At 38.5% G+C, this 11,044-nt stretch overlaps 1 protein-coding gene across 1 annotated transcript in view; it reads right to left on the bottom strand.

Annotated features, from left to right (window-relative positions):
• Positions 1-11,044, bottom strand: part of SEMA4D (semaphorin 4D) — a 20,987-nt gene that overhangs the window by 7,648 nt on the left and 2,295 nt on the right. The window contains exons 2-9 of the mRNA XM_010167477.1: positions 10,786-10,931; positions 8,953-9,015; positions 7,047-7,145; positions 5,746-5,839; positions 4,685-4,798; positions 2,745-2,896; positions 855-1,030; positions 576-732 (exon numbers count right to left, since the gene is read on the bottom strand). Coding sequence (XP_010165779.1) covers positions 576-732; positions 855-1,030; positions 2,745-2,896; positions 4,685-4,798; positions 5,746-5,839; positions 7,047-7,145; positions 8,953-9,015; positions 10,786-10,931 — 1,001 coding nt within the window. The remainder of the gene's footprint in view (positions 1-575; positions 733-854; positions 1,031-2,744; positions 2,897-4,684; positions 4,799-5,745; positions 5,840-7,046; positions 7,146-8,952; positions 9,016-10,785; positions 10,932-11,044) is intronic.

Raw genomic sequence — 11,044 nt, 5'->3', positions numbered from 1 at the left:
TCAGCAGGAGCAACAGGATGACTGCAGGGAACATGAGAAAGTAAGAAAAGTGTGAAAGAATGATGTGATTTGAACATTCTAATTTATAGAGCAATGCACTACACTGGATAAACCTGATGAATCTGCTTAGACAAATCAATGATTGCTATACTTCTGTTCATCTGAACTAAAAAGTATTTGAGGTTGCCTAGTGTATACCAACATCTAACTTCACAACTAGAAAATTAGTAACAAAATAATGAAAATCCAAAACCAGCAAATAACTCACTTATAAATTAAAAAACTCCACTTTGATTCCCAGATACAGAGTTCAGAATAAATCGCTAATCATTAATGAATCACGATGGAGTTTTACAGCCAGTGGTTTTCCCTCTGACTTAAACCTGCTGGGAGAACTGGAGCTGCAAAGTCCCCTCCACACCCGGCCTCCACACACAAAGTCTTTACAACAAAAAGTATCCAGATCAGCACAAACTAAAATTAAGCTTTAGTAGATTATCTAATATTTCCTAGTTTCTTTACTCTTGAGCATTACAAACAGGCTAATGACCAGATCCAAGACTACAAGAACTTACCGCACCAGGTCGGGGATTAGGAATTTCCCCATTGTATCGTACCCACTTTGTATGAGACTGTTCTACTGTAGCACTCTGCATATATTTTCCTTTTGAGAAAACCTCTTCTACAGTAGACAGATTGTATGCACACACTGCTGACAGCCCCACATTATTCCTGAAAGTTCAGAGAGGAAAAAAACAAACAAACAAACAACAACATAGGAGTAATCATTACTTGTTGTAGTAGCCAACTGAGATTAAAAGTACTTATCCAGGAAAAGGCTATACCACACTTACAGTTGTGGGGTGAAGACTCCATATATCACTGGTTCCTTCAAAGTTGGAGACTTGAGAATAAAAACATCATTGATAACATTGAAGATTAAATTCTTATCAGGGATGGTACAAATCAATCTGGCCTTGAGAAAAGAAGTCCATTTTTTCTGCAAGGTCCTTAATCCTCCTTGGTCCCTCTTTCGATATTAAAAAAAAAATATAAAAAGGTGTTTGTGAGGAGAGTTAGCAGCATTTTTGCATTTAAGAACCACTGCTATACTGCATGAGATTACTGAGCCCTCTCATTTTCTAACATTTCTTCTATAGCAACACCATCAACAGTTAACACATTCGAAACAGAAAAGCAAGGAAGCCACAGGAATATTAGTTAAGTCAACAAAAATAATACAGAATCATTTCTATCAACACAGAAAGGTAACATGAGATATGACAGTTATAAAAGAACAATACTTAAAAAAATGAGATGAGCAATGTACCCTTAGAAAAAAAAATGCTAATTAGAACAAGTAAAATAAGCATGGAAGTATTACACTGTCTCTTAAGAGAAATAAGTAACATTGCATTTGTTCTGCCATCTAAACTGTAATTTAAATTATAATGTTGAAATATGCACTTAAGCTTGCCTGGCATCAATAATTTCATTAGAAGAAATGCAGCAATGGCTTAATCCTGCAAGCAGTTACTACCTTTACTAAGGCTTAAAATAGTAAAGATATATTGACTAGAAACATTTCAAAATATTTGATACTTGAGCTGTAGCTCTGTTACTTCTCTTCAAAAAGCAGGCATATTTGAACATCATTAATATTTCCCATTTATTATCCAAGGCTCTTATGCAAAGTATAAAAGGAAATCTGCAGAATTTAGTAAAACAATTAAGTATGAATGCTTATAGATTTGCAACCTGCCCTTGATTCTTATTTCAAACAAACAGCAGCAATAACGCTCTTGCGTTCCACAATACTCCCCTTTCAAAGCGTGCACAAGCTGTCAGTGGGCTGAGGGCCACAATAACAAGCCCCATGTAAACCTGCCTCCAGCTGCTTGTTTAATGGAAATCTCAAGGGCACTAACTTTGTTACTGATGTTTTGACTTCCATGTTTAAATATAAAACAGTAAAGTCAAAATAAAACATTTCAACCTCAACAAAATGAAACAGCTAGATAAATTTCCTGTTGGAAAAAAAATACTGAGGAAATTGATACATTCCACTGAAAAGGTTTTTGTTAAATCAACATTTTCTGTTGGAAAAAACCTCTTTCATCAGCAAGATTTTTAACCAACACTTCAGAGTACATGCTTGAATCAGCCTAATACACTGAGGCTTAAACACAGCAAGTGTGACAGCATCAGGCTGCTGGTGACCATTTTCATTCAGGCTCTGGCAGCTCTAAAAGCTTCATGGAAGCCCTCATCTGCTACACTATATTCAAGAGCTATTCTGCTGTGGACATAGCTACAGTTTTGTTTGTATATAGCTACTTGAAAGTAACCTGACCAATATCCTATCTGCTCAGCTCCAACCAAAGTAATTTCAACCCAGGGAGCTGGTAACTTAGTGAGCTGTTTAAAAAAAATTAAAAGGAAAACTAGGGGAGACACTTTTCCTGTCGCTAGGTTTTGTGGTGGTTTTTTTTTCCCTAGCAGTGAGCAGAATGCTCAGCTGTACTGAAATTTCACCATTATGCAAAACTAAATCAAATATTTGTTCCCAAAGCAACAACCAGGCTCAGTTCTGAAGAACTGACTGAAATCACTGATTCACTAAGATTCACTAAGTTCAACCACTTCCATTTAATTTGCAGGAAGTCCACAATAATAAATGCTTTTTAACACACATACACAAAATTCTAGTTGAATTAGTAAAAGTAAATTAAACTATGTCCCACCTTGCACACTCTAGCTATTCTTGGAATCATCAGTTTTCCAACAAATTCATATTCCACAGACACCTCGGTAAAAAAGAAGTATATCTTGTCATCTTCTCCATCTGTGCTGTTTTGATCTGCTCTTATCACATCAGCAAAAACAAAATTGGGCTCTACAGATATAAAGAGAAAAATTTTGTATTATAAGACTACTAACTTTTTTCCCCTCAAAATGCCTCTAGAAGTCCTCTTTTGCCCAAACTTCACACTGCATTTACCTCTCTCCAGTCACTGACCTGCCTATACATTTTGCTGTTCATAATATGAAAAGCATTTCTAAAAGAACAAATAGAGAAAAAAAAAAAAAAAACAAACAACAAACCCACAAACCCTATGTGAAAGCAACAGGATACCCGAGAGATCTCTATGGTTTGGTATCTTGTTAATTCAATGTTCTTCAGTCCAGGCACATGCATGGTTTTCTAATGGGCCTGGAGAGATGCCCTCCCTTGCCTGCCTGTCCTCTATTTCAGCTATTAGCTGAAACACTAAGTGACAAATCATTACATGTATTACAAAACTCTTTATTCTGTACTTTTTGGATATAAAGCATCAGCGAGACCTGGACAGGCTGGAAAGTTGGGCAGAGAAAAACTTAATGAAATATAACAAGGGCAAGCGTAGGGTGTTGCAGCTGGACAGGAACATCCCCAGGTTCCAGTACAGGCTGGGGACAGACCTGTTGGAGAGCAGTGTAGGGGAAAGGGATCTGGGAGTCCTGGTGGACAGCAGGATGACCATGAGCCAGCACTGTGCCCTCGTGGCCAGAAAGGCCAATGGCATCCTGGGGTGCATTAGAAGGGGTTAGTTAGTAGGTCAAGAGAGGTTCTCCTCCCCCTCTACTCTGCCCTGGTGAGGCCACATCTGGAATACTGTGTCCAGTTCTGGGCCCCAGAGTTCAAGAAGGACAGGGAACTCCTTAAGAGAGTCCAGCGCAGAGCCACCAAGATGATGAAGGGAGTGGAGCATCTCCCTTATGAGGAAAGGCTGAGGGAGCTGGGGCTCTTTAGCTTGGAGAAGAGGAGACTGAGGGGAGACCTCATTAATGTTTATAAATATATAAAGGGTGAGTGTCACAAGGATGGAGCCAGGCTCTTCTCGGTGACAACCAATGATAGGACAAGGGGTAATGGGCAGAAGCTGGAACCACAGGAGGGTCTGCTTAAACTTGAGAAGAAACTTCTTTACGGTGAGGGTGATGGAGCACTGGAACAGGCTGCCCAGGGAGGTTGTGGAGTCTCCTTCTCTGGAGACATTCAAAACCCGCCTGGATGCCTTCCTGTGTGATCTCATTTAGATGTTCCTGCTCAAGCAGAAGGATTGGACTAGATGATCTTTCAAGGTCCCTTCCAATCCCTGACATTCTGTGATTCTGTGATCTTGTGTAATATGCTAAATAACTTCATGATTTTGGTCCTTCTTGGCAGAAAGCCACAAACCTCTGAGCACTCACAAAACATGGTGAATTTTGAAATTCAGAAAATTTTGAAAATCATCAGGAACCATGATCAGCTCAATTTGAAAGCCCGTTAAAGACCAAAATAACTCTCTTCCTTACTGTATCATAACTATGCTGCATTACTGCAAGGATGAACAAGTAGATATAATAAACTGTAGCACTTTAACATCAAGTTGAAGACTGTATGTCTTGAAGCTGTTTTCAATGTCAATGCTAATAAAAATCCTGAAATTTCAAAGTAAAATCTCTTGATGGCACACATGAGGGCACACACTCACATGTCAGTGTATGCCAGTGTAGTAAAATCCACTCTCTTTGAGATATTAGACAATTGCCCCTTATCCCAGGTAAGACACGTACACTTACGGACACTCTTTGTCCGTAAATATGCCGTTGAAGCAGGAAAAGCAATTTGGTTGGGCCACTTCTCATGCCCACTTACCATTAAGCCAAGGTATTGCATACTCTGTTCTCAGAGGGCTCTGGTGAGAATGTCGTGAAATGATAGGTTCACTTCCCAAGAAATTGTAAGAAGTCCCGGAATAAAGCTCCTCATCTTAAACACAAAAACAAGTATTTTTAACTTTCTTATGCACTGGATACCAAAAAGGATACATAAATATTTCAGGAGACTATGTATGCTTAAACTTCCCACAAGAAAAGATAAACAAGGATTTCCTCTAAATTGCCCTAGACATGTCTTCTATGTTTACATTTCTGCTGACCACTCTCAAGGCTAACACTTCCACACTTGGGCTTTTTATTGCTCTAACACAAGCAAATGGCAAAAGTCAGCATTGCTTTTGTGATACTTTAACACCTAACATATGAACCTACAGTTTATGTACAAACATGCAAATTTACTTTAGCAATGCCACAGAAGTTTTGGAAGTAATTATTTTACTCTCTTTCTATACCATCACTATTCAAACCCAACTTTTAAAAATCTAGGCAACAATGCAGGGAGTGTGTTCTCCCTCATTTCCTGTTTTGTGTTACTTTGAGCTTGTCTTTTATGACCTTGTGACACCACAGTAGAGCCCTGAACTATGATTTCACCAAATCAAGATTCAGTGTTGTCTAACCATGCAGTAATATACTTGAAAAAGTATCTCACTTCCCTATTCTGTGTCATGGATATGTCTTCAGGACAGTTAAAAATTCTACTTGTTAAATTTACTGAAATTACAGTAGTTGGTTCTACAGTGGTAGTCAAAGTACATTTAGACTACCTAGACTTGATATGTTAAACATCTGAAAATATAGTTTAAAAATTAGTATTTTAAAAGTTGCTTACAGAACAACCTAGAGTTTGAAGTTCTGCTTTTAAGATATATGTCAAGCTTGAGTACATAAGTATTTTAATGTCTACCTAGATATACAGTAAAGATGTAAAAATAAGGATGCAATCTATCATTTTGAAATTGAGAGACTGGAGAACTACAGTGGAAAAGATCAAACATATTTATACATAATAATGAGGTATGCAAAGTCTGAACTTACCAACCATAACAGATGTGTAGCTTTGAGCAGGATCAAATGGACACCTGCCCTTACCATCTTCATTTTTACCTCCAAGCTCAAATGAAATTAAATTCTGGGGGAAAAAAAAAAAAAAAAAAAAAAAGTTGAAAAACAGAATAACTGTTAGCACTTTTTCTGTCAGCCAATTGACTTGTGCAAAAGTAACTGAAAAAACAACACTAAATAATAGACTATATCATCCATGTCCAACAAAGGCATTTTTTGTAAGATTATAAAAGGTATATGCATTTTCAGAAAATCTTACTGAGACAAATAAACAGAGAGGAGATGTCATTCTATGATCTGTGAGGGCAGGAGCAGAAAAGAAGATGAAAATTTAAATCCAGAGAGACCTCAAGAAAGAGCGCCCAAAAAAGCCAGACAGCAGGAAAGGCAAAGAAGTTAACTGATATATGGAAAAAGCTAGCAGCTATTCAATTAGCCTGCAGAAAAATGGAGAGTTTTAGAAATGAAGAAGGTTTTCTGAAGTGCATTTAGCAATTTTTGAGATTATGTAAAATTTGTGAGATGAGGCATAATCCAACTACATTTTAAAAAGCAACAGAGTACTTTGGCTGCTACTTTATAAATCCCTTAAAAACCGAGGGAATGAGGATTAAGAAAATGATAAGAGAACTGTAGCAACAGTACTGGCTGGGGAAGTGATCAGTTATACTGTGTAATTAAGACATTGGAGGCTAATGGCAACGACATCTGGCAATCTTCCAGAGGTGACGGCGACTTACAGGCAGGGGAGACAAAGAAAGAACAAACAATTACGAGATTTCTCAATGTCAGAACTGTTAAGAGCTACAATAAAGAGAATGATACAAGAGTCAGCAGTGAGAAAAATTAGTTCTGATTTTGTGACAAGACTTCACTCTGAACCACGAAGCTATGGCATAGCTAGGAGCAGAGACAAGCAGAGACAGGAATCTGAGAAATTTCAGGGAGATTTGATAATGGATGGAAGTCACAAAGAATGTAATTTCAGTTGTAGAAATTGTTTTTATGCTAACATACAATACACAAAGAATTATGAAAACTAAGAAAAAGTAAACCAGCAGCTAAGCAAGATGAATCAGTAATTCAGTAAGCACTTTGAAAAAGGAACAGTATGGTTTATTTCCATACTCTTTACTGTGGGACAGTGTAATAAATGCTCCAAATGTTATGACCGGCACTGAAATTGCAACAATGGAGATTTCTCAATGCATTGTTTAAATGAGTTACTTTGACATTTCAGTTGCTATTGGGTCAAAACATATGCAGGTTCTTACCAGGTAATCACACGTTGGCTGAAATGCGTAAGTTCCACACACATAGAGAAAAGTATCGTTCAGCTGTTGCAAGACACGCACGTAATTACGACACTCTGTCTGTAACAGAGGATGAGAAAAGGACCAGTCTGATAAACCACAGCTTCCATATACCAACATAAATAAACAACTTGAGTTGTGCTGTTGGCTTGTCTATTGCCAGTACTTATGTCGCACCACACCAGTAAGGCTGGGTGATACAATCACCACTAGGACACCATCTCCCTACAATCTCCAGGAGCTCTACTCCTGCAGCATCTGGTTTCCTACAGCCAGTGGTGTGAAGCTGCCTCAATACACCTATGAGGGCAGCATGACCAAGTACCATACACTCAGCGGAGTGCATCTCAAGTTGTTCCGTGAATGTACAAACTCTGAAGACACATCTGATCCACAGGAGCAACTACTTAAACATGGAGTAAGTTATAGACTTTGTTATCTCTTGTAAGCCCAGATGAAACAGTAAGTGATAGTCAAGGTTGCTTCTAAAGAGAGAAAGAGAAACCTCTAATACCATTAAATAAGCTACAAAGTTTTGTGCCTTATAGCTGTCCTTTTTTCAGACTTCTCAATATCAATTGCTTTTTATCCAAGGAAGTTTAATTCCTTTGGCTCTGAAACAGAACAAGGAGTTTGAGCAAAGCCTTGGATAAAGGATACCATACAGTTTTAGAATGATAACTCAGAAAAACAACTCTAAACACCCACTTAGAGAAAGGAGGAAAAAACAGTATCAACAACACCCTCTAATTGTTGCTGGTACACAGCCAGATACCACCTCTGTACTGCAGTTCCATAAACTACTTAAGTATAAGCACTGTCCTTACTCTTCCTTCTTATGAGCCAGACTGGGTATTTCTGACTGTATGCTGAGTTTGGTATGGCAGAAAACTCGAGCAAGGGGAAAGAGCAAAAACAGTTTTCTGTCAGATGAGGTTCTTTAAACAGCTGCATAAATGCTTTTTGCTGGCACTAAACAGCATGGCTGTGATGAGTGGGAGAGAGGACTGCCCATTTTAGTGAAAGAAATAGTAGTATGGGCTTAATACCTTGACACTTTTGAAAGTATTGCACTATGCAAAACATCACAGCTACAACAAATTTAACTGTGCCAAAAGCCGGGCCATCAGTCTTAACCCAGTAAACTCTCACTTCACCATATCATTAAACAAAGTGGCACTACACAAGTATGTCCACATACAGTTAACCATCTCAAGCAAACCATCTCTACAGAAAGACAAAATAAGCGAGGCAGTCTGTGTGCTGGAAATCGTGAGGAGTCCGTGGTTCCCAGAAACCCTGAGGGATCCCACGGTGGCAGGGGATCAGGTTGCTCAGGTGCTGGGGAGCTGTCTGAGCAGCCATCTCAGCAAGGTGCTGCTGCAAGGGACACACTCACTGAGCACCACAATAAGGATATATGTGGTTAGTGAAAAAGCACTGGCTTAATAAATAAACCCTATGCCTTAAAGCAAAGCAAACAAAATTATCAGTTATCTTGTAAAAAAAAAAAAATGCTGGGGAGGAATTATTACAATAACAAAACACAACAGTTGCTATCAATTATCTCAGTGAAAGTAATGCTGGTTTATCATTTTAAAAGAAAAACTTGCAACATTAGGCACACATCCAGGTGCGTTCAGATTTTCAAACATTCAAATAATACTCACCAGCAAGAAATAATGAACAAATAATTTAAAAAAATAATGCTAAGCATGCTGCAGTTTCTAAAGCTCAAGTTAATTAAAAAATGTAGGTGATTATTTGAAAGTTTTAATTTCAAACAGTTGGAGTCTCTTCTTTTAACATCACTCCACTTGAAGTGAAATGTACTACATCTTTCTCAAAGTTCAATAAAAGTACATACCTGTTCTGATTTGCCCTTGACTGCACATTTGGTCCTTTTATCTTCTGTGACCTTCCAGTGTAACTAAGCAAAAAAACAAGCAACAAAAAGGTAGGTTCAAATCACTTTGATTCAATGCAAGTTCTAAAAATCTTGCAATTACACACAAAAAAGGCAATCCTAAAACTGTCTACAGCAGATGCAAGCCATTTTCCCAGTAGCTTTCAAAGGTTCAAAGCCATTCTTTCTGGGGAGGTGTCACTTCCAAAAGCATGTGCCTTAAGGGCTAAATCACTGCTATTATCTTTTGAGCTCATCATGATGTTTCCCTTCAAATTGCTAATGAAGTTACCATTACCACATGGATTACGGAAATGCAACTGTAACTGCTTTAAGTACTTCTCAATTTTAAGTACTTATCAACTTCATTCACACCTGAATGAAAAACACCTGGGGGAAAAGTAAAAGAAAACTTATTAGACCAATTTACACTATACAGAGAAGTACAACTGCGATAGTTACATGCACTCACAAAACAAGTTTTATATGCTAGTGAAATTCTCCACCATCACCCAGGACCATTTTGTTCAGATTAAAAATATGTGCATCTTCCAAAACATCCTGTGTGGGACTCCATGCCGCACCTCTGAGTGTCAGCCTGTGCTGCTGATAGGATGAGAAGCAGGAACCTGTGAAGGACTGGAAGCAATACAATGTTAGCAGACTTCTGCATGGCCTCATCTACTCTGATAAGCCAGTGTCAGCACATCCAGAGCACTTTTCTGAACAGGCTGGATCAGACCTGTCTGCACCACTGCTTGCTTTGCAGACACACTTAAGAGACACAAAACAGAAGCTGAAACCAAAAGGACAGGGTCCTCATTTCATTTGAAGCATGTCTGCAGCCTGCCACTCCTAAGCAAACTCCAACTTTGCTTCTGTTTCAGATTAGATTACCTTCTGATTCAGATTAACAGGAGACAGCTCATTCCTGATAATAAAAATACATATAAGAACCACCATTACAGATGACACCCGAAGTCCCTCCAGTCCAGCATCCTGTCCGCAAGAAGAAATACCTAAGGAGACCTCTAATTACTCGTTTTTATACCATTGCAAAAGAACATACCCTTCTGCTTAAACGATGTGACTTTGACAGTCACATATCAGCTAGGCGCAGACAAGTTTGCAGTCTAAAACAGGTAACAAGAGACTGGAGGTGTCAAATCTTTGCAGTGGGGTAGGTGAGGTAGTGATGTCAGAATAAACCAGTTCCGTGGAGCCAGAAGTGTTGTAAACAGGCCAAGAGATGGATTAAGCATGTGCAGAAAAAAAGTTCAGCTAAAGGGCATAGTAATAAAAGTTTCAATGACCACCAGAGGAGTCCCAAAGAGACTGGAGATGTCCGTGCGCATGCAAAAAGGATATTTACGTATATTAATGAGTTCTTGGAAATGTGATGAATATGTTAACAGTTTCTTGGAAAAGTAATGAGTATACATGTTTTGAGAGTGTTGAGCTTCTGTAGAGAGAAGTCAGCATGCACGATAGGTGGAGCAATCCCCATGCATCTGGTGCCGTAATAAAGAATGCCTGCTTCTTAATACTACATTGGTGTTAAGAAGTCCATTCCTGATTTCAGTGACAGTTTATATCCAATTTCTCATTCCCTCCTCTCACCTGATGGCATGTTTTACTCTACAGCATCTTCCAGAAGTAACACAGGAGTAGCCCACACAGAGTATTTTCTCTTTTAGGTACCTACCAGCTGCAGTACAGCGCTACTGCTATCTGGAAATGAAGTCAACTTTGGAGTATGACTTTTACATGGAAGATAATGTATTAAACACATACCTCATGCTGTTTATCAGCAATATTCACTGCGTTTAATGCAAAGATCACTTCTCTGGCTCCTACATATAGGGTATCTTTGTCTTCACTTAACAGTAAAGTTGAATAGTTTGACACTTCTGATTCATGAAAATGTATTAGCTGGACCTCTGTTGAAATGAAAGAAAAACAGTACCACATGAAGAAATGCGATCACTTAGGGTCAGGTTTATGGATCATATTTTAAGTTGTCTAACAGCTGTTAGGCATCTATGTAACATAT

The sequence above is a fragment of the Antrostomus carolinensis genome, unplaced genomic scaffold (genome assembly GCF_000700745.2).
Source record: "Antrostomus carolinensis isolate BGI_N321 unplaced genomic scaffold, ASM70074v2 scaffold3265, whole genome shotgun sequence".
NCBI lineage: Eukaryota > Metazoa > Chordata > Aves > Caprimulgiformes > Caprimulgidae > Antrostomus > Antrostomus carolinensis.
This window is presented reverse-complemented; position numbering and strand designations above follow the sequence as displayed.